The sequence below is a fragment of the Thermobia domestica genome, chromosome 7 (assembly GCF_964235325.1).
Source record: "Thermobia domestica chromosome 7, izTheDome1.hap1.1, whole genome shotgun sequence".
Lineage (NCBI taxonomy): Eukaryota > Metazoa > Arthropoda > Insecta > Zygentoma > Lepismatidae > Thermobia > Thermobia domestica.
This window is the reverse complement of record NC_137460.1, coordinates 111,018,634-111,038,884: the sequence shown is the minus strand read 5'-3', so window position 1 is coordinate 111,038,884 and position 20,251 is coordinate 111,018,634. Positions and strand designations below refer to the sequence as shown.

The window sequence follows — 20,251 nt, the reverse complement described above, 5'->3', positions numbered from 1 at the left end:
TTCGGAAATGTTAATCCACTGCAAGAACAAGAGGGGAAACAAACGAGATAAATTACATAGCCTTAGTTGGTAATAAAGCTAAACCTAAAAATTAACACAAAAAGAAGTGAGGGAAAGTTGAAATTACAACCTCATTGTTGCTGTTGTTGCTGCTGTTGTTGTGATTATTATTATTATTATTATTATTATTATTATTATTATTATCGTTTGTAGGATAACAATTATGGAATTTACATAATTCATATAAAATCTTTTAAACTACGTTCTACCCACACTGTAAAATTATTTTTATAACATTGTGCTTTGCTCTAGTTGATACGCTAAAAGCCCAGCATTACCAAATGGTAACACTCAAAAACAATCGATTACAGACAGCACGAAAATAAAGTTTGATTAATCGTGGTACCATTACATAATTTAATGATGTATTATGAATCAAAACGTTCAGGAAAATGGGAGGAACAAGGCATAGGAGAAAATAAAAAGCAAACCTACCTTTCCGGGTGTCATTTTTGAATTCTCGCAAAGGCCATCAAAGGAGATGTAGCTCATTAACACAAATATAAATTTGACATCTTGTAAATCTTAACATTTTTTAAAAAATTAAAAAAGAATATATTTTACGTTACCAAATGGTAACGCTGGATTAAAATAGGTTAATATCCTGATAACTGAAGTTAACTTGTCCATAATTTTTCTTTCAGGTATCAAGAAGTATATCGTTGGGTTGATCATCAAAACATCCTCGGATCCAGAAACTATGGAGAGGGAGAAGGTGTATCTCAACAAACTCAATATGATCTTGGTTCAGGTAAGTTCAGTACTGTCACTCAGCCATTAATTTACGCTATTTTCATCAACCGTAACGTAGGAATAGTAATTAATTCCTTTCTTCTCTTTCTTTAAAATCATAGTTCGCAGATATTACAACTGCTTTTTTTATACTTATGTTTAAAGATTGAGATTTCGAGAAGTCAGTTTGTAATATAGTGTATATATCAGTAGCGGTTCGTGGTCTGTAGAAGCACCGGTTGCAATATCAAAAGGTATATAGGTACGCGCAAGTGTTCCCCTCCCCCAACGCTCTTGAGTTTTATCCAAAAAATATTCAGAAAATATGAAGAGGAAAGTCTTTTTAAGCTATATTTGTATACTTATTGATTAAAGTGTATTCTCTAATATTGATTTAATATATAAGCTATTTTCTTTTTTTCAAACAACCACTATCAGTGTACGTTTATACACTATTTTTTTTATACAAAACTCCTACACTCATGTTATTGAACAAGAGATAAATCGAATATATAGCATGTGCTGTAAGCCATGAATGATGGCGTTAACCCAAAAAGAAGAAAAGAAAATTTCATATATTTATGAACGCAGTTAAACAAAAATTATTTAAATAAACTATGCATTATTTTAAAATAAAAGGTCTCTCTTCGTTCTTTTCGAGCTTCAAATTTTTCTGACTTCATTGAAATCTGAAATGCTGCTCGCAAAGTTTTTCTGAATAAAAAGCATCGCTACCGCAAATATTTTCCGCTTTATTCTCTTTAGGGTCCAGAAACACGTGTCTCCCCCGACAATACGCATTTTGTTAGCATTTCTTTGTATGAATATAAGGTACAAAAAGTCCATTTTCAGTAACCACGTATTTTTGTCTGCTGTTCTACTATAAAGAAGCATGAAATCTAAGATGTTTTCCTTCGAAAATAATAATAAAAAAATAGTTTAGTTTAACATTCCAGCAAATTAGGCTAATGAAGACAGATGATTAAAGTAATGATTTGAGATTAATTTTTTTGTGCTCTCTGCCGGAAATCGAACACGGAATCATGTGCATGGAAGATACAGAGCTAGGAATTAGACCAGTAATAGGACTTTCTCCTTTGAGACCTGATTTACTAAATATTAATATTTGGAATGATTTGTCAGTTTTCAATCGATGGGAATTAACCGTGAATTTGATGCTGAAAATACCTTGAATATAGGAATTTCTTTTGGGAATGGTAGGTATATATTTCAAAGTAGGAAAAAAGAACGAACTGCGATTGCAAGCACTAGATATTTCTCCTATTATCAATGTTTGTTTGATTTGATTTGGTTTGCCACCCATTCTGTACATCATATTACATGTATGTTTGACTATTGACTCTTCTTTATTTCAGTTCGTAATTGTAACGATGTTCTAAATTGGAGAAATTTTGTGAAAACAAAATCAAACAACCTCTTAAACACAAAAAGAATATGTATACTTCTGTGCATATTAAGATTATTATTCTTTCAGTGTCACAAATTATTTCCTATGTTCTAAATTACTTGGGGCCCCTGGTTCGATCCCAGGTCGCCTCAAGTGGGCTTCGTGTTGGACGAACACAGTGTACGTGTTTCCTCCCACTTTCTTCATTTCAACATTTCATTCATTCTCATCATCTCCTTCAGCATATGGCCATAAAAAGGTATTGATGAGAGATTAATTACAAATTACTTAACTGGGTGGAGTGGGAAGAAATATAAATACAGTATTAAGTCCCGTTGACTGCATCTATACTTCAGTTTTTTATTAAATATACTTCCTGTTGTTCCATGTTGGAATTTCTTGATTTCATGGTTGGTAATATGACAGTCCCCTCCTCCTCCCTCCAAAAAAAAAAAAAAAAAAAAAAAAAAAGGAAAAAGTCTTGCTTGAAAGAGAACCGATACTAGACAGTTCTTGAGGCAGTAAACATTTTTAAAAACTGCACCGATACGAGCAAAAAATTAAAATACAGAATTATTTTATATTTTGATAATTCCTCTGCTTAATCATAATGAATATTTAGGACCACAAATACCTAACTTTGGGAGGACAGAACTCTCCTGATATTTTGGCTGTAAAAAACAATACTACCACCAGACGCGTATTTGTTCTTTGTGAGTTTGTTTTGTGAATAATTTCTTTCTTCCAAGTGTCTTCAAGCGCTGTCAAGCGGAGGAATTCGTAACTATTACAGAAGCTGACTGTATATCAGTTGCCGAACGAGCTGCAACTGCAAGCGGGCAATGCGGGAAGATAGCAGCGATGCAAAAATAAATCCACTTCCCCATGTTAAGAAATAGGAGCTCGCTGCCATACGCTCAATGTTACTGCTTGCAGAGGCAACGCTCGCTGCAACTGGAAATGTAAATCTCTTTTTTTTACTTTTTTTTTTTTAATTGGACTTTTTAAGAAAGCATCAATACTATTTTACGCTCAAGAGCAAAAGGTTTATTTTTTACTGATACACTACTTTAATACTTAAAAATATCTTTAGTATTAAAAAGAATATCCGGTTGCACAAGCATGCAACATATAGTACCAGCCGCCACATATAGATTTGTGTATCTAGCTTATATCTACACTAATACGATGTGACCTTGTTCCATTTATTTCCCTGGGAGGTACGTTGGCGCACTGGTAGAGTGCTTACCTCTGGTTGCGTCGAGTCTGGTTCGATTCCCGATTGTTTGAAGAGGACAACGTGTTCATGGGTACTCCCGCTTTTCCCACGTTATCATTCTACCAATTTTTCATAATTCATTTGCTTAATCATTCGTCTTTCTTTGCCTAGAGCACTTAAACGTGGGACGTTAAACTAAAAGATTTCATTTTCATTTATTTCTAAATTGATATAACAGGACCTTATGTTTCTAATATATAAAGGAAGCTCCTCCCACTGGTCTAACGGCTAACACTCGCACCTTTGGTGCACAGGATCCCGGGCTCGATTTCCGGAGGTAGAGAAAAAAACGCATTACGGTGATTCGGATTTCGCATTAAATTGTATATTTGCGCCTCATATAGCCTCGCAGATACTGTAAAGGACGCAGATACTGTATATATACTGTAAAGGACGCCAAAGTCCAATTTAATCAACCACTCAATACAAAGGAATGATACAGTTCTAATAATTAAGTTCAATACTACTAAAAAACTTCAGTTTGATTTAGCAAAATCAGTCTGATTGTAATTTAACACAACTAATCTTATGTTAGTATTTCTCACAAAAAATATGCCATCGTCGCTTTCAGAACTTATTAGAATTATTTTATTTATTTATTTATTTATTTTATTTTTTTCAGATATTGAAGAGAGAGTGGCCAAAGAACTGGGAATCTTTCATCCCCGACATAGTGGGTGCCAGCAAAACTAACGAAAGCTTGTGTCAAAATAATATGGCTATTTTAAAATTACTTAGCGAAGAAGTGTTCGATTTTTCTAGTGGGCAGATGACTCAGACGAAAGCAAAGCATTTAAAGGATACAATGTGTTCCGAGTTCTCACAAATATTTCAGTTATGTCAGTTCGTAATGGTATGTATATTTTTAATATATTTTGCATGAGATGTTACGGTATGAAATCGATATGCTTTATTAGTTCCTACATGAAGTGTGATATCTATATTACTTTCATAATACAAATGATTATATTCTGTGGTTTACATGTGAACAAATGTTCCTTGTTTGTAGTGAGATTAGGTCATAAAGATCTGCTTAATCACAGGGAAATGCTAGAATAGACTTATTACAACTTAATATCAATAATTTGGTTTGGGCCAATGTGTAAACTTACGTTTCACAACGTCATCAGAGCTTAGATACTCTCGTTGAATTCTGTGTTTTGTCAGATTTAGTAACTTCCTTGATGTTACAAAAGTTTTAATATTCAGCGTAAACCTAGTGTCGTAAGAAGCCGTTTGAAAAATACAGTAAATAGCAAACTAACACGTAAGAAGCCACCAAAGGAGAACGACGGTTGATGGCGAACATCGGATTACTCAGATCTGTTCATTGGAGATCTCATATTCACCATACTATTAGCTTATAACACAATGTGCTTCAGTATTTTTCTCTCACTGTCTCAAACAAATAGGTACATTTGCTACGACCTTCAAGACCTCAGCAGAAACACTACTTATGGCTTCACGGATCTTATTCTCAAGTTCACCAAGAGTTGGTGGTTTGCTGCGATACACTTCTTCCTTAACCCATTCCGATTAATTAATTAATTAATTAATTAATTAATTAAAAAAATCCGCATGGGGTGAGGCCTAAAAGTTAGACCTCACGCTGGCCATTCTATGGGACCCTAGCGACCTATCCAGCGTCCTGCGAAGCGTTCAAGCCATTGTCTTACAGGCAAGGCGTGAATAAATAAGTTCATGTGACTCGTCCCATTTAGAAATTTTCAAAGATTTCCAGGTATTTTTCACCGTTCATAGTGTCTCCCGACATACATGGTCCAATAATGCGGGAAAAAGTTAATCCATACCACATGGTCACTTTCGGCTTGCCCTGCATTTTTTCAACGTTCTCTTTGGAGTCACCTTCTGCCCAATAATGGTTATTATGACTATTAATGAATGAACCTCCTACATGAAACACATCTTCATCACACTGTAGAATTTTTTTCAAACAGGTGTAAATGATTTTAATGCCATGCGAGCATCATTTCAGAAAATTCAACACTCTTATCACACTCATCTGGATAAAAGTTTTGGACATGATAGGCTTCCATGGTCAGTAATGTATCTCTTTGTGGAGAATTGCACATAAAGAATAGCATGTAATGCCACTCTCTTGCAGCTTACACGAACACCTCTTTCATTGTGGCAACTTCTTATTTTGATGCCGAAGTCGAGGGCCTACCTGATCTCTTAATGTCCACGACACTTCCGGTAGTCATTAATTTTCTGTGGCAGTTTTTAATCGCTTTTGCATCCAGAACAGCTTGCCTTTCATGTTGACTCGTCCACCACTGTTGGACCTGAATTACACATGGCTACAGCTCAAATCTTGCTGCAATTTTGGCTCTCTTCAATGCTTAATTGTCCTGGCATCTCTGACTTCAAAGGAACAGCAAAAACTTCATGCGTATATATATATATATATATATATATATATATATATATATATATATATATATATAAAAAGCATACCTTAGTCCATAAAACAAGATAATTTTTAATTTCTATGTACACATAACAGCAATAGAAATTCACAATTCAAAATAAGGAGTTACTTTCCGCCCACTCTGTATTAATATTTGTTCTTTTACTCTGAAACTGAAACTTTTAAGTTAATAGATAAAAAGTCCTTCAGCATAGTTTTTTTTTTTTCTTTCTTTCTTAAATGACACTACCGTGTTTTGTCACACTCAGTGTTACAAACTAAGGACGCTATAGTATCACACACATACAAACTTTGGATGATTCTATAACCGTAATAACGCAAGTAAGCCGAACCGGATCGGGATTGAAGATTTGACTTCTATTAAAAGTCTGAAAAAGTTGAGTGCTAAATGACTATTCTTTCATTTAATTTTCTTATACACGCATGCCAATTAATATACGATATATACGAATTAATATATATTTAATGGCCAATTTGAAATTACAGTATCAAAGTGTATAAATTTATTGTGTAGTTTATATGTTCTCATCGCATATTTTTTTATTTATTATTTGCTTCACAAATATTTTTAACCATGTACTCAACGATTATTATTTAGGAGTACGGTGTTCATACTTTTTCAAAACTAAATCACGCTTGCAAAGTTCATTTATGAAATAAAGAAGTCTTTCACTTTGGCATGTGAGAAGGATAATATTGATTTTATTTAAATATTTATTTCAGGACAATTCGCAGAATGCCCCTTTGGTCGGTGCAACGCTTGAAACACTTCTTAGGTTCTTGAATTGGATCCCCTTAGGGTACATTTTTGAAACAAAATTAATAAGCACTCTCATCTATAAGGTAAGTTTAATATAGTTAGTTCGTTTTTGTTACTCCTGCACTTAAAACGCAGAACAAATTCAAAATATTTTATACATGACTAGATGGTTGGCTGACAGAATTATCCGTAATTTTAGAAGACATGCACTGAAATCGTGAGTTCTTCGTTCAGTTATATAAAGATATAATTGAATTTATTTAGAAAATTATTTTAGTAGTTTTCGGTAATTTGAAATACTTTCACTTATTCAAGTTAATTAGTTGTCAGAATTGGAATGATGAGCAATATTTAAATAGTGGAATGAAAATAATTCGGAATAATTTTAATATGCCAATAAATATATTTTTTTAATGTAAGATTAAATGCATAATTTGAATTACATTTGGTTTCTTACTTTTCAGTTCCTTAACGTACCAATGTTCCGAAATGTAACATTGAAGTGTTTGACTGAAATTGCTGGTGTAACGGTGACCAATTATGACGAGATGTTCATTCTTCTGTTTACACAAACAATGGCACAACTTGAACAGGTATTGTTGTTTCTATTTTCTTCTTTTCTATGTAGATAATAATTTTAGGTCATCTCAAAAAGGTTTAGGAGGGCAAATATGTTAGAAGACAGCACCTTTTATCGTTCATATGTTTATTTATTGTTATTGTGCATAGTATTTGTGTTTTATGAATACGAAGTAGGGAAATTAAAATACAGAAATTTCCTCCTCAGAAGTAAAATTCTCGAAAACTCAGATCGTAGTTATTTATTTTTAATAAGGACTTTGTGTCAAATTCCAACTCGAAATTGAGGAGGTAACTTTTACCGCCCGTACCACTTTAGGGTAAGAATTTTGATCAAAACGAAGCGATTGAAATAAGGCCCCAACCAAGTAATACATATATTTCAAGTTGAGTTCACACGAAGTCGGAAATTGAGATATGGAAATTTGTCGTAGTATTTCAGAAGATGCCCAAGCACGTGGTGGCCATTTACTTTTAATGAGAAGTTTATATGTGTAGTTTTATATCTCTACCTTCAAAAGATTGTTAGATACCCCATTCATGGTACTTAATTTGACACTTTCAGCCGTGTCCTCACATTGAGCATTTTATGATTATAAAACCGAAAATTAAAATAGACGTTTTCCCCTTCGCTCTTCTTAGGAGCATAATTTTCGAAAACCGTGCGACATGTGACCGATTATTTTTAATGAGGAATTTTTATCTCGAAGAGACTCTTGATACGCATTACATTTGAGATACATTTTGAACCTCTCTTCCCCATGATTGCATTTTAGGCATAATGATAAAGACCCGGTTTGAAAAGTGTACTGTGTTTGAAAATCCTATTCAGTCATTTCAGTTGTTTCCTTACTAAGTGGCGACATAAAACGTTAATTTAATTTTTAAGTACATAGATTACGGCAGTAATGTCTGTATGTTGGTATATTTCACATAAACGTTATGTAGTAAAACATAAAACCAATTGGATAAGTTTTTAAATTCTTTATAAAATACTGTATTTTATTCCACTTCGTTAACTTTGCAAGAAAATATGTAGAAAACTAATTTCACTTTGTCATCTTGAACCTACAAAATTTAAGGAAGAAATTATCAACATTGACATTCAGCCACCACATAGTTTTAGAGCATGGTATTATTAAATATGGAAACTTGAACTCTCTTGCCTCAAGAAGGGGGCGCGGTGGCTCAGTGGTAGAGCGTTCACCTCCGGAGCTTGGGGTCCCTGGTTCGATCCCAGCTCGCGCCGTTTGGACTTTGTAGTGGACAAACACCGTGCTCGTGGGGTTTCTCTAGGTTCTCTCGTTTCCTTTCACTTTATTCATTCCACCATTTCACTCATCTCTCATCATCACAGTCTCCTTTAGCCTAACCGGCATAACCGTGGGACGTAAAACTTAGATTTCATTTCATTTCTCTTGCCTCAAGATGTATTTCCCCAGAATATATATTGGCGAGTCATGAATAAATTAATAATTATACCATAAGGGGTTCCCCACACGAAGTAATAAGGATAGCCATACATAGGAGTTCATGGCTTCTGAATAAGAACTAAAAATAGGAAAAACACTATATAGTAAATCCAACCAATGTGCGCATCAGAAAGGGTGTGAATTTTTTAAAAATGTTTTGAAAGTCAGTATCTTAAGATTAATTTATTTTCAGAAGAAAAGCCTCAAACGAAAGATGAAGTATGAATGTTGAGCAACAATTGGAAACTTATTAAATATTGACAGAGACAAATTGTGCTCATAGAGGTAGGAAAGTGATGTATAGGAAACTAAAATAAAATATCTATCTTAAGTGCGTGGTAATTTTTCTTCTATATTTCGGTTCTCCTTTTGGACTGATGCTATTGTCAGCGAAACGGTACACCGAGTACATCATCACCCTGTACATTATTTTCATCGGAAACAATACCTGAATGTGAATGTTCAGTGAATATCCTCAGATATCATCATTTGTGGCAGAATAATATCATCTTTCCTATTTTTTTCGTTTCTTCAGTATCTTCGGTCTCGGAAGAATTTTAATTGCCTTACGAAAGATAATCCCTCTGAAGTTATATTGAAATATGTACATAAATTGAGACGTACAGCGTGCACTCCACTCCCCCCCCCCCCCAAAAAAAAAGGTCGCGAATATATTGTTTCCAGATTTTAAATTCGAAGTGTTGAAGTTCACGGTCAGTATCCCCAGTTTTATATATACATACAAAACTGGGGATACTGGCCGTGAACTTCAGCACTTCAAATTTAAAATCTGGAAACAATATATTCGCAACTTTTTTACTGGACAAGTGAGGGACTGTTTCTCTCTGCTAAGAAAGAAATATTGCGCCATTTGCTTCTCAGCACGAACAGAGGACTATTGTAGTTATATACATACACAACTTCTTCGTGTGAGTGTTGAACACATACGTCTCAAGTATTACTTATCCATTCTTCTTTGATGGGTATATAATATTATCTATGCTTTGATCGCAGAAGAATTTAGAGACGAGTTTCTGGTTTCAGATAGCTTGTTTGTTTACAAGTTCCGATTTTCTGCCCTTGAAAATTTTGCTGTTACATATACGTTACATTGGGCGTTAACGTTTCATTTCAGTTTTGTAGTCTTCAGCCAGCTTTCTTCCTGTATTTATTCTTGATTCCACGGAGGGGGGGATGTGTGTTACATTTAGTGTTATTACATTAATTATGTACAGTCGTTCATCAACAATGAATAATGGTACTATGCAAGAACGTACACAGGCTGGTTAGGTAGGGCAGAAACCTCCGAAGTTTGTCTACGTCAGGTTAATTTTACTTTACACTTATAATATTGTTAATAGGATGCTAAAGGAAGGTGTAAAGTAGAATTAATCTTACGTATATTTAGAAACTTCGGAGGTTTCTGCCCCTCCTAATCAACCTGTGTACGTTCTTGCATAGTACCATTATTCATTGTTGATGAACGACTGTACATAATTAATGTAATAACACTAAATGTAACACACATCCCCCCCCCCCCGTGGAATCAAGAAAAAAATACAGGAAGAAAGCTGGCTGAAGACTACAAAGCTGAAATGAAACGTTAACGCCCAATGTAACATATATGTAACAGCAAAATTTGCAAGGTCAGAAAATCGGAACTTGTAAACAAGCTATCTGAAACCAGAAACTCGTCTCTAAATTCTTCTGCGATCGAAGCATAGATAATATTATATACCCATCAAAGAAGAATGAATAAGTAATGCTTGAGGCGTATGTGTTCAAAACTCACACGAAGAAGCTGTGTATGTAACTGCGATAGTCCTCTGTTCGTGCTGAGAAGCAAATGGCGCAATATTTCTTCTTTAGCAGAGAGAAACAGTCCCTCACTTGTCCAGTAAGCAGTTTTTATGCAGGGAAGCTGCTGATACTTGACTCATTTGCAGTCTTTCTTGCGTTCTCTCTCTCTCTATAATAAATATATATATATATATATATATATATAATATGAAATTGGGCGGATCCGGACAGTACTTATTAGGAATGACTGCAAGAAAAGAACATCTACTTTAGAATGATTACAGGAAAATTATACATCTTGGTAGAAACAGATAACGTCATACTAGATCCAAAAGTATCAGAAATGTACTAGTTAAACTATATAACTCAGTTTTCGTGTATGAATTGAAATATTTCATTGTCTCCGGATATGTTGTTTACGTTTTTCTCTTGGTAAAAGTACATAAAGAATACTTCGTATGTAAAAGACTTAAGTGTTCGCTTAAGATTGCAGTAAAATCATTTTAATTATGAAATATATTTGCCTTGCAGATGCTTCCATTAGATACTAACATTCGAGACGCGTATGCACGTGGTCAGGATGCAGAACAAAACTTCATACAGAACTTAGCGATGTTTTTGTGCACCTACTTAAAGGAACATGGATCACTTGTTGAGAAAAAACAGTTGAATGAAGTTCTTATGAAGGTAAGTAATGACTTGGTATAATGAACAAGTAACATATACGCGGCAGTTTTCATTTATTTTTTCTTCCTGGTTTGTAGCAAAGATTGTAGAAGTATTACTCAGAAGATCTCAGATCGTATAGTAATCAAAAACTATTCATGTATCATATGCAGTATTGTGTTTATTGTGTGTTTATTTAGAAATAATCCAGGACATTCACTTTTAGATATTTAACTTACTATAAGATCCAGAACAATGTTTTGATAAATTCTAGTAGTGATGGTAATCATATTTCATAACTTGCAGGATTTTCTTGTAATACAAACATTTTCTTCCATAGGCTCTTCATTATTTGGTATTAATCTCAGAAGTCGATGAAGTTGAAATTTTTAAGATTTGTTTGGAATATTGGAACGCACTTAGTGCAGATTTGTACCGGGAGAGTCCTTTTACAGCACCAAGTTCCCCGCTGTTCCTCTCAAAACCAAATTCAGCTATTCCTCCAAGACGACAATTCTATGGTCCTGTACTGACGAAGGTAAGTCAAGAATATTTTATACACTTTTTGTTTGAAGATAAAGACATTCAGGCAATCAAGTAGTAAAGTCTATTGTATTCGTCTTTTAGTTTGCAAGCTGCGTAATTAATGCAATACAGAGACTTAAGTATATGCTAAGGTAAGAAATTTAAACTAAAAGTAATTTCTACCTTTCTATGTAGGCTATTAAACACCAGTGTCTACTAATCTAATCTTTCCAGTGAGAAGGTAGTTAGTTGGAAATGAGTTGCGAATTCATATATTGTTCTGCGTTCGTTTAAATCCTGTAAAAAAGAGTGCTTTTCGAAGATTTACTTTGCAAGGCACAGATTTTTAATAATAATAATAATAATAATAATAATAATAATACAGTGTTCTACGTTTGCAAAATTTTAAGTGCAATTCAGTCTGATCTAATCTTGTTGCATATAATAGCTTCCTATTAGCAGAGTGAATGTATGTATTTGTGTGAATAATGCTTCAATTCTAGTTTCTTGCTCATTGTTCTTTTCATTGATATGTGCGTTGTCAGTACTGGCATAGAAGAGTAATATAATTATAGCTAGGTGTGTGATTTTTTAAAATCATAATTTTGTAGTCATTCAATTTCCAAGTAATCTACTTGTATCTGTTACGACATTTTTTCTGTCTGTATTTCTAGATGAGGTACATTATGATAAGTCGAATGGCCAAACCAGAGGAAGTTTTGGTAGTAGAAAATGAGAATGGTGAAGTTGTACGAGAGTTCATGAAGGATACAGATTCCATTAATTTGTATAAGAATATGAGAGAAACTCTTGTATACCTTACACATTTGGATTATGCGGACACGGAGAGAATTATGACTGAAAAACTTCAAAATCAAGTGAATGGCAGTGAATGGTCATGGAAGAACTTAAATACGGTAAGTTATGGGAGTATTTTTTGCTCAGACTAAGTGAAGTATGCTGTGTAATAATTTGAGTGATTTAATTCGTATTAAATGTAATGTCATTTTGTGTAATTCGTTATAGATTACTTAACGCATTCCATGCAACGAGATGCATATTCCGTTTTTTGAGGAATGGTGAGCTTGTCTCGATATCAGGAAAAATCATTCGAGAACTTGAATATAATTTCGGAGGGGAGACACAAGTTAACTGATGATTTTCTTTAAATTGAATGTGTTTTCTAGATACGAGAGAATGATTTAACTAGGTATCTTCTTTCGAACAAGTCATTACAGGGGACTTCGTGTGTATCTGAGGGGGGGAGGGAGTTCCAAAGCTCAAGGAAGTTTTAATAGCATCAAATCTTCTAAGCCAAAGGACCCAATATTTTTCACATATCTCGTACCGGAGAAAAATTGTAGCCGCTCTTACATCTCAAAAGTAAAATTGCATTGAAAGATGTATGGCCTTGGAGTCAGTTTTAAGCCGTCAAGCGACACAATGACTCTGGTTTTATAATTAATTTTTCCATTCAAAATGCACTGATTCGTTGTGTGTATTATCTGAGAAAATCGCGGAATACAAAATCGGTTGGAGAAGCTTCTAAAAGGTTCAAGAAATATCATTAACAGAAGAGAAAGAAGGCTCAGGAAGGCTTTAAAAGGTTACTTTTGAAGTTCAAGCAAATGGATATGTATGTGTAGTTGTAGCCGACGCTGTTTTTTTTTTTTTTTTTTTTCTCCTTATCTCATTTATAGTGTGTAAAGTGAACTATAGAATTGCAATGTGATAGAGGTACGGAGCTGCTATCTACATGAATAAGAAACCTCAATTAATGACTGAAAAAGAAAGTCATATGCCCAAAATTCATCCTAAGAAATTGTATACATTGCCTTATGAAGTATAACTAATCCTGTGATAGAGATCATAGATCAGTTGGTTGCCACGATAGAGGTTTTAAGCCTTGTCCATTGCCGATTCGAATTCCATTGAACATTAGTGTTATGTTTTGTTCAGTAACTATTTTAAGTCATTATTATTCATTTTTCAGCTCTCCTGTAGCGTAAAAAGTATAAGGAGGGGATGCTAAAGTTAAAAAAAAAAAAAAAAAAAAAAAAAAAAAAAAAAAAAAAAAAAAAAATTGATTGGTAGGCTTCGGAGTATCGGAAACTAGGCATTGTGTTCATGGCATGGAGCAGCGTTTCTGAAGCTTTTTCCAACAGAACGAACATAAAATATTTTGAGCGTATATCACTATATCAATATTCTTACATTTTAAAAGTAGAATTGATTGCAATTTGCTTAATTGCATTTTGGTATATAGTTTTTTATCAGAAGGCTATTAAGAATATTGCATAATAAATATATTTCAGCGAATAGGATTCGTGTAATTTTTACCTTTTTAATTATAAAATAACACAGTAGAAATGATGGATACTTCTATGTTCCATGTTTATCCCCACTTGTAGGCTAACGATAAAACGAAAGAAATCAGAATTAAGTAATTTTCAGTTTTTTGACGTTTTATATGATATTCTATGTGTGTTTTCATTGGTTTCCGTTGCGCGATAAAACGCGAAATTGGCAGTTTTGCTCGAAATTTCTAACAATACGCAATATAACGCGAAATTTTAAAAATACGTTTTCATTACTTTAAAAATACTAGTTTTCCGCTGACGGAACGGTAGAACGTGGCATGAAATGTGCATTTGGGGTGATTGGGACATGGCTACAGGGAACATGTTGCTTGTTAGCTATCACCATCACAGTTGGATGGGGTGTTTCGAAGTGATGATAGATTGAAGTTTGTTGTAAATGCATTTACATGTATGTGGCTTCCAACAAGCAACGCCAATTGTGAGTGTTTTTTAAGTATGGACTGGTGATAAATGACTAACGTACAAAATAAAGAAATAAAATGTGGAAACATAACATTCTTATATTTAATCCTTAAATGTAACTTGTGCGTGTGTGTTTTCAGGAGACAGCAAAACTTTCCTACTCATAGTAAGTTAAGTTACTGATTTTCCTTCAGTTTGATTTAAAAAAAATATATAATTTTCTATGTGAAATTGACAATATCAAGTGAAATATTCAGTGTATTTTGTTTTTAGGCAAGTAATGGTTTATTTTTATAGTGCTCTATGAATAACAATTGTAAAAATGCCAGGGAGTTCTTTTCCATAAGAGCTACAAAATGTGAAACTATTTGGAAAATGCGACAAAACGCGAAATATGAAAAACGAAACGCGAAATTTTCAAATTCTTAGTGCGAAAAACTCGTGCCCCTATTTATACTATATGATACAAAATTCGCTTGAATTTTATTGTTATCGTTTCTGGACTAAGAGGACCATTAGGGCGTAACTCGAGGACCTCAAGTGGTCTGTTGATTGCAGTTTGTGAAAGGCTGGTATAGAGGATCAACTCGGGCGTAAATTATTTCTCATCTGATCCAAGATCGTGTGATGCTGTTGTGATCAATATTTTATCAGTGGTTGTCTAGTGTTTTCCTTCCTTCACTCCACCAATATCATCCACTGGTTACATACAGTTCGTTTCCTGCAACATACACAGTATAACCATGATCACGCTGACTTAGATTTTGTGAGATTCGGATCCGACGTCCAACTTCGGCCATCGTTTTGTACAGTCCGCAGCAAAAAACCTGCAACATGAACATGTGTTCATTGTGAAATGACGAAGTCGTTTCTCCAAAACAAGTGTGCAGGGGAGGACGCCGAGGTTTTTCCTAGCGTGATTCGTGCCGCTGAGACGTTATGTTGATTCCCTCCGCTGTTAGGCGTAGTTTCACAAACTTACATGCTTGTGTTGCAGGTTTTTTGCTGCGGACTGTACAAGGTGTGTTCCAAAAGTTTTTTTGTTTCCGCGCCCTGACAGGTCGTAGCATGTTCGGGTGTGTTGAGAGAGGTGGGTGGGACCCTCAGCTTTATAGCACATCCTAGGTCAGTCTGCTCGGAGTTTCGGTGGCGTCAGGATTGCTGATTTAGTGTCCCCCTGTTTTGAGCCCATGTCATGGCAGATAGTTTCGAACAGTATTGGATGATTACATCCTACACAAAACTCGAAAAAACGTTACAGAAAATGGTCATCTGTGTGCGAAAAGACGTAGTCGCTAGCTGGCTGCTGCATCACGACAATGCGCCCCAGCCACGTCTGCGCGTCCGTGAGCTCTTGGCGAAGCATAACGTGGCAACGCCGTTGCAGCCACCCTATAGTTTTGACTACACTCGGGCCTACTTCTTTTTATCCCCCAAGATCAAGAAAGTGTACAAAGGAGGCCACTTTGACAGTATTGAGGCTATCCAAGCGTCTGTGACAACAGCCTCATCGATGTCTTCGAGGGAGCGTACCGGGCATGGTAGTCTGTGGAAATAATGTAGATGCTCATGTACAGTAGTTTGAAGGATATTAACTCTTTGTACAGATCTTGTTAATATTATATATGGAACACACCCGGTATTGTAAAGAGTGATGACACCAAACAGTCAATGTATCAGATTTGGTGTAGACTCTATATAAGTAATAGTGATTATAAGTAATCAGACATTAGTTTCATTGCATTGTTTCTCAGTGAGCAAGTTTTATTTAAGGCACTAAAACAGTTTTAACCTTAAATTGCAAATTTTATTTCATTACAGTTGTGTTGGGCAATCGGCAGTATATCAGGAGCTATGCATGAAGAGGATGAGAAGAGGTTTCTTGTAACAGTGATAAAAGATTTGTTGGGTCTCTGTGAACAGAAGAAAGGGAAGGACAACAAAGCTATAATAGCCTCTAATATAATGTACGTTGTCGGCCAGTATCCGAGGTTTTTGCGAGCCCATTGGAAGTTTCTGAAGACTGTTGTGAATAAACTCTTTGAATTTATGCATGGTGAGAATTTGTATCTGCTGCTTGTTTTTAGAGTAAGGCGTGAATTGTGAATACTTTGGGCATTTCATTATGTACACTTTTTTTTCTTTTCGCGCAGTGCTCTCTGAGTGTAGACTAATTTATTGGTTCTAATGGTGAGGAATCGATAAATACATATTTCTGATTATTTGCATGCTTGATTTCATAGAAGCGTAGCTTTGCAAGCCTGCAGAAGAGAGCTTGAGGAAATAGTGAAACTGTGATATTCTTATTTAGTGCGTGGTGCTGACCGTCCTTATTGTGAAGACTAGGTTTCACCTAGCATTTGGCACATTGTAGAATATCCAGAATACTCAGATCTCAAAGACTACTTAATGGTCTTTATCAGGGTTTGGGAGGTAACTAAACCCTTATTTTCACCTTTATTCCTGAGATAAGAAGTTAAGGGTTTTTTCTTTGTAGTTTTTTTTTTTATGTCATTGTTGTTGGTCTTCGTTCTTGAAGCCTTTTTGTGATCTTTGCCTTAATCTCTTAATTTGTAGAACTTAATAAACTACATTTTTGATATTTTTAAAAACCTTTTAAGGTGTATCATATCAGGTGGTCGGTCATTGCCATATCGTGGCGGGGCAAATAGCCTAGCTGCTGACCTGCCCTTAAACCGCAACCACTCTATCAATATACAACGTTTAACAATCGAACCGTATATATATCTAAGTTTTTCTTTTTCTTTGTCGTGAAACGTTGTAAACACCACTATACATAGAGAAGCCAAGGTAGTACTCTTTTTAAGGTTCAGCACTGAAGTGGAATGTAGTGGAGATCCTACTATAGATTGTAGTGTGTTAATCAGTGAATAAGGTATAAAATACAAACGTGATGTTAATTGTTCACTGTGGATAAACAGTTAAATGAATTATGTATTGTGAGCTGAGGAATCCTGAAGTTCAAAGCCAGATTCCAACAGGTGCAGAATTGAAATATTAAATGAGACACCATAGAAAATTAATATTACATTTTACAGTAAACCTGCAGGCTTTGAGAGCTGTATGGAGTAAATAGGGAGGAAAAAATGGCTTTATTTTTTTCAACACTCTTATTTTTGCAAGTTTATGTTTTGTTTGAAAGTGAGGTGCCATGTTGTTAGTTCTAAGTAACTTTGTCACTGATGCTACGCTGTTTAATGATTATTTTCGTGGTAGTAAGTTAATGGAAAAATATTTTTTGTCATTTGTAATCGACGTTATTTGTAGTGGAAATATTACATGATTTAACATTGTCCTCGCGAATGGTGCGAAATTATTTCAATCTTTCGAGTGAAGTTTCTTTCTAGACCTACTTTAAATATAGAATTTTTTTCTCGGTGATCGTGCTGTATGGTCAATACCTGTTATGAATATATCCCTTTTATTTTTAGGGGATAGAAATGTTTCTTTAAATCCCAACAAATAATCAAAATCGGAATGCAGAGAACATTTGTAGAACTTCGCCTTCCGTAAGTTTAATTTGTCATCTGCGACTATCTTTTGAGAGATCCTTTCAAAAAAGATTTGAGAAAAGAAACTTGATCAATGACGAAAAAGTCAAATTTAGTAGTAGTTCATTATATATAGCAAACTTTTCTGTGGATAAAAGTAAAAAAATGCCATTGTAGTAGTGAAATTGTGAATGGCAAGGCAAACAGTTGAATTCTGACGCATACTGAATTAATAGATACTGGTTTTTGTCTCGTTTGTGTTCGATGCACCGTCATTGCATGATTGCTGTCTGGTGAGAACAGAATAATTATATGGTTGCAGTTATTTTGCGTAGAGATGTAATACAATATAACGGCTGGTACACATTTTCTAATATTAACTGCACATTCATCTCATGCGCCTAGGATTCATGATTTTGATGTCGCCTCAGCAATCTATCTAGGACTATCGTAAGCTAAACTTTAAACCTGTTCTTAAAGTGAAATTAAGTTTTGACCTCTTGTCAAAATACAATAAAACCAAAATCCCCTCTTAATTCCTGGATAGTTCCCTATTAATTTGCTTCAAAAAGTAATTTTAAAAGTAGTAATTATTTTACACGAATAATAAAATACTTCCAACAAATCAGCTATTTTCTCTTGTCTAAAAATCAGTCATCTTGGGATTGCGAAGAATGAAAACTTCACTGATGCAAAATTTTAGACTTAAAAAGTATGGTTTAATTTTATGAAGAATGTTATATATAAGATTGATAGTAATACTTGAGCAGTTTTGATACTAATACAGGAATATGTTATCTTCCAGAAACGCATGATGGTGTTCAAGATATGGCGTGCGATACGTTCATTAAAATCGCTTTGAAATGTCGCAGGCATTTTGTGACTGTGCAGGTTGGAGAAGTAATGCCATTTATTGAAGAAATTCTTAGCACTATCAGTACAATTATTTGTGATCTGCAGCCTCAGCAGGTAAGATTTAGGACTAAAACAGTGTAGTCTCTTCGTGATTTCAAAGAATACACACAAAAAGAAATTATCAATTTAATAATTTAAAAACGTCAAAGAGAAATAAGAAGTAAGAAAACCAAAGTTAGAGATTTCACTTCGTTTCAAATTGAATTGGCATTTTTTCTGAGTATAGTTTGTAGTGCATATAGTTTATAAATCATATTTACGTATTATTAATTAGTAGAATTTTATACATGTATCTAGTCCGTTCGATTTCGAGATTTCCTTTGTTTTTTTAAAAATAATAAACATAAAAAACTGATCTCATCCCATGTAGATAGTCGGTAGTCCATCGGATAGTCTTCTGGAATTATTTGCAGGTATACTATATATATCGTGTAATTGTATATTTCATTAACTTTCAGGTTCAAACGTTCTACGAAGCAGTAGGTTATATGATTAGCGCTCAAGTGGACCAAGTCGTGCAGGAACATTTAATAGAAAAATACATGATGCTTCCAAATCAAGTTTGGGATGATATAATCAGTCAAGCTTCTAAAGTAAGTATTCGACAATTTTATATATATTATGATTTCTTATCTGCTTATCACGTTCTCCCTTCTGTTTTCAGTTTTATTGCTTGCATGAAATACTGACTTTTGTAAACTTCAAGGCTTACTATTCATTATTCTATCTGTGTTCACTGAAGCTATAATTAACATCAATTCTACAGTGGTTGGATTGGAATCTGAGTTACCACAGGGAATTAAAAGTTAATGCAGGATGGACCATATATGTTAGAATTTCTTTGTACCTTTTAAACTAATAGGGAAAACAAATACTGAAATTTTTCAGTGCGAGTACCAACAAGAGATAAAACTAAATCAACAGTGCCACAAATGTCCAAATTTTTGGAGGCCTCTAGAAAAGTAATAACGCAAAAGAGATAGATGGGGCATTGCAGATCCAAAGTACCTTAATGTCGAATTCTCTGATCATGATGATGAGGTTTTTCGAATAGAAACAAACTTACAAGGGATCTTTTTTTTTAACGAAATTCTTGATCTTCAGTAAGTTATCATATCTAAACACGCTGATTGTTTTTTCAATAGACGTTAATATCATAATGCCGTTTAGAGCAGTTTGATTTCTCAAACCGCCCCGAAGATAAACATAAGTAGAGATCAGTATATTCCTTAAAATAGCTATATGTGGAAAATGTTTCTTTAACGTTGCAGCAACAATTTTTGGTAATTGTAGTTACAAGTTCTGGAA

At 34.4% G+C, this 20,251-nt stretch overlaps 1 protein-coding gene across 2 annotated transcripts in view; it reads left to right on the top strand.

The window, feature by feature from the left end:
* The window catches only part of emb (exportin-1 emb), a 66,862-nt gene that overhangs the window by 27,788 nt on the left and 18,823 nt on the right, over nt 1-20,251 (top strand). For both annotated transcript variants that reach the window (XM_081765135.1, XM_081765136.1), the window contains exons 4-13: nt 705-811; nt 4,102-4,332; nt 6,655-6,774; nt 7,156-7,284; nt 11,074-11,229; nt 11,549-11,746; nt 12,408-12,650; nt 16,338-16,572; nt 18,834-18,997; nt 19,402-19,536. In XM_081765135.1, the coding sequence (XP_081621261.1) occupies nt 705-811; nt 4,102-4,332; nt 6,655-6,774; nt 7,156-7,284; nt 11,074-11,229; nt 11,549-11,746; nt 12,408-12,650; nt 16,338-16,572; nt 18,834-18,997; nt 19,402-19,536 (1,718 nt within the window). The remainder of the gene's footprint in view (nt 1-704; nt 812-4,101; nt 4,333-6,654; nt 6,775-7,155; nt 7,285-11,073; nt 11,230-11,548; nt 11,747-12,407; nt 12,651-16,337; nt 16,573-18,833; nt 18,998-19,401; nt 19,537-20,251) is intronic.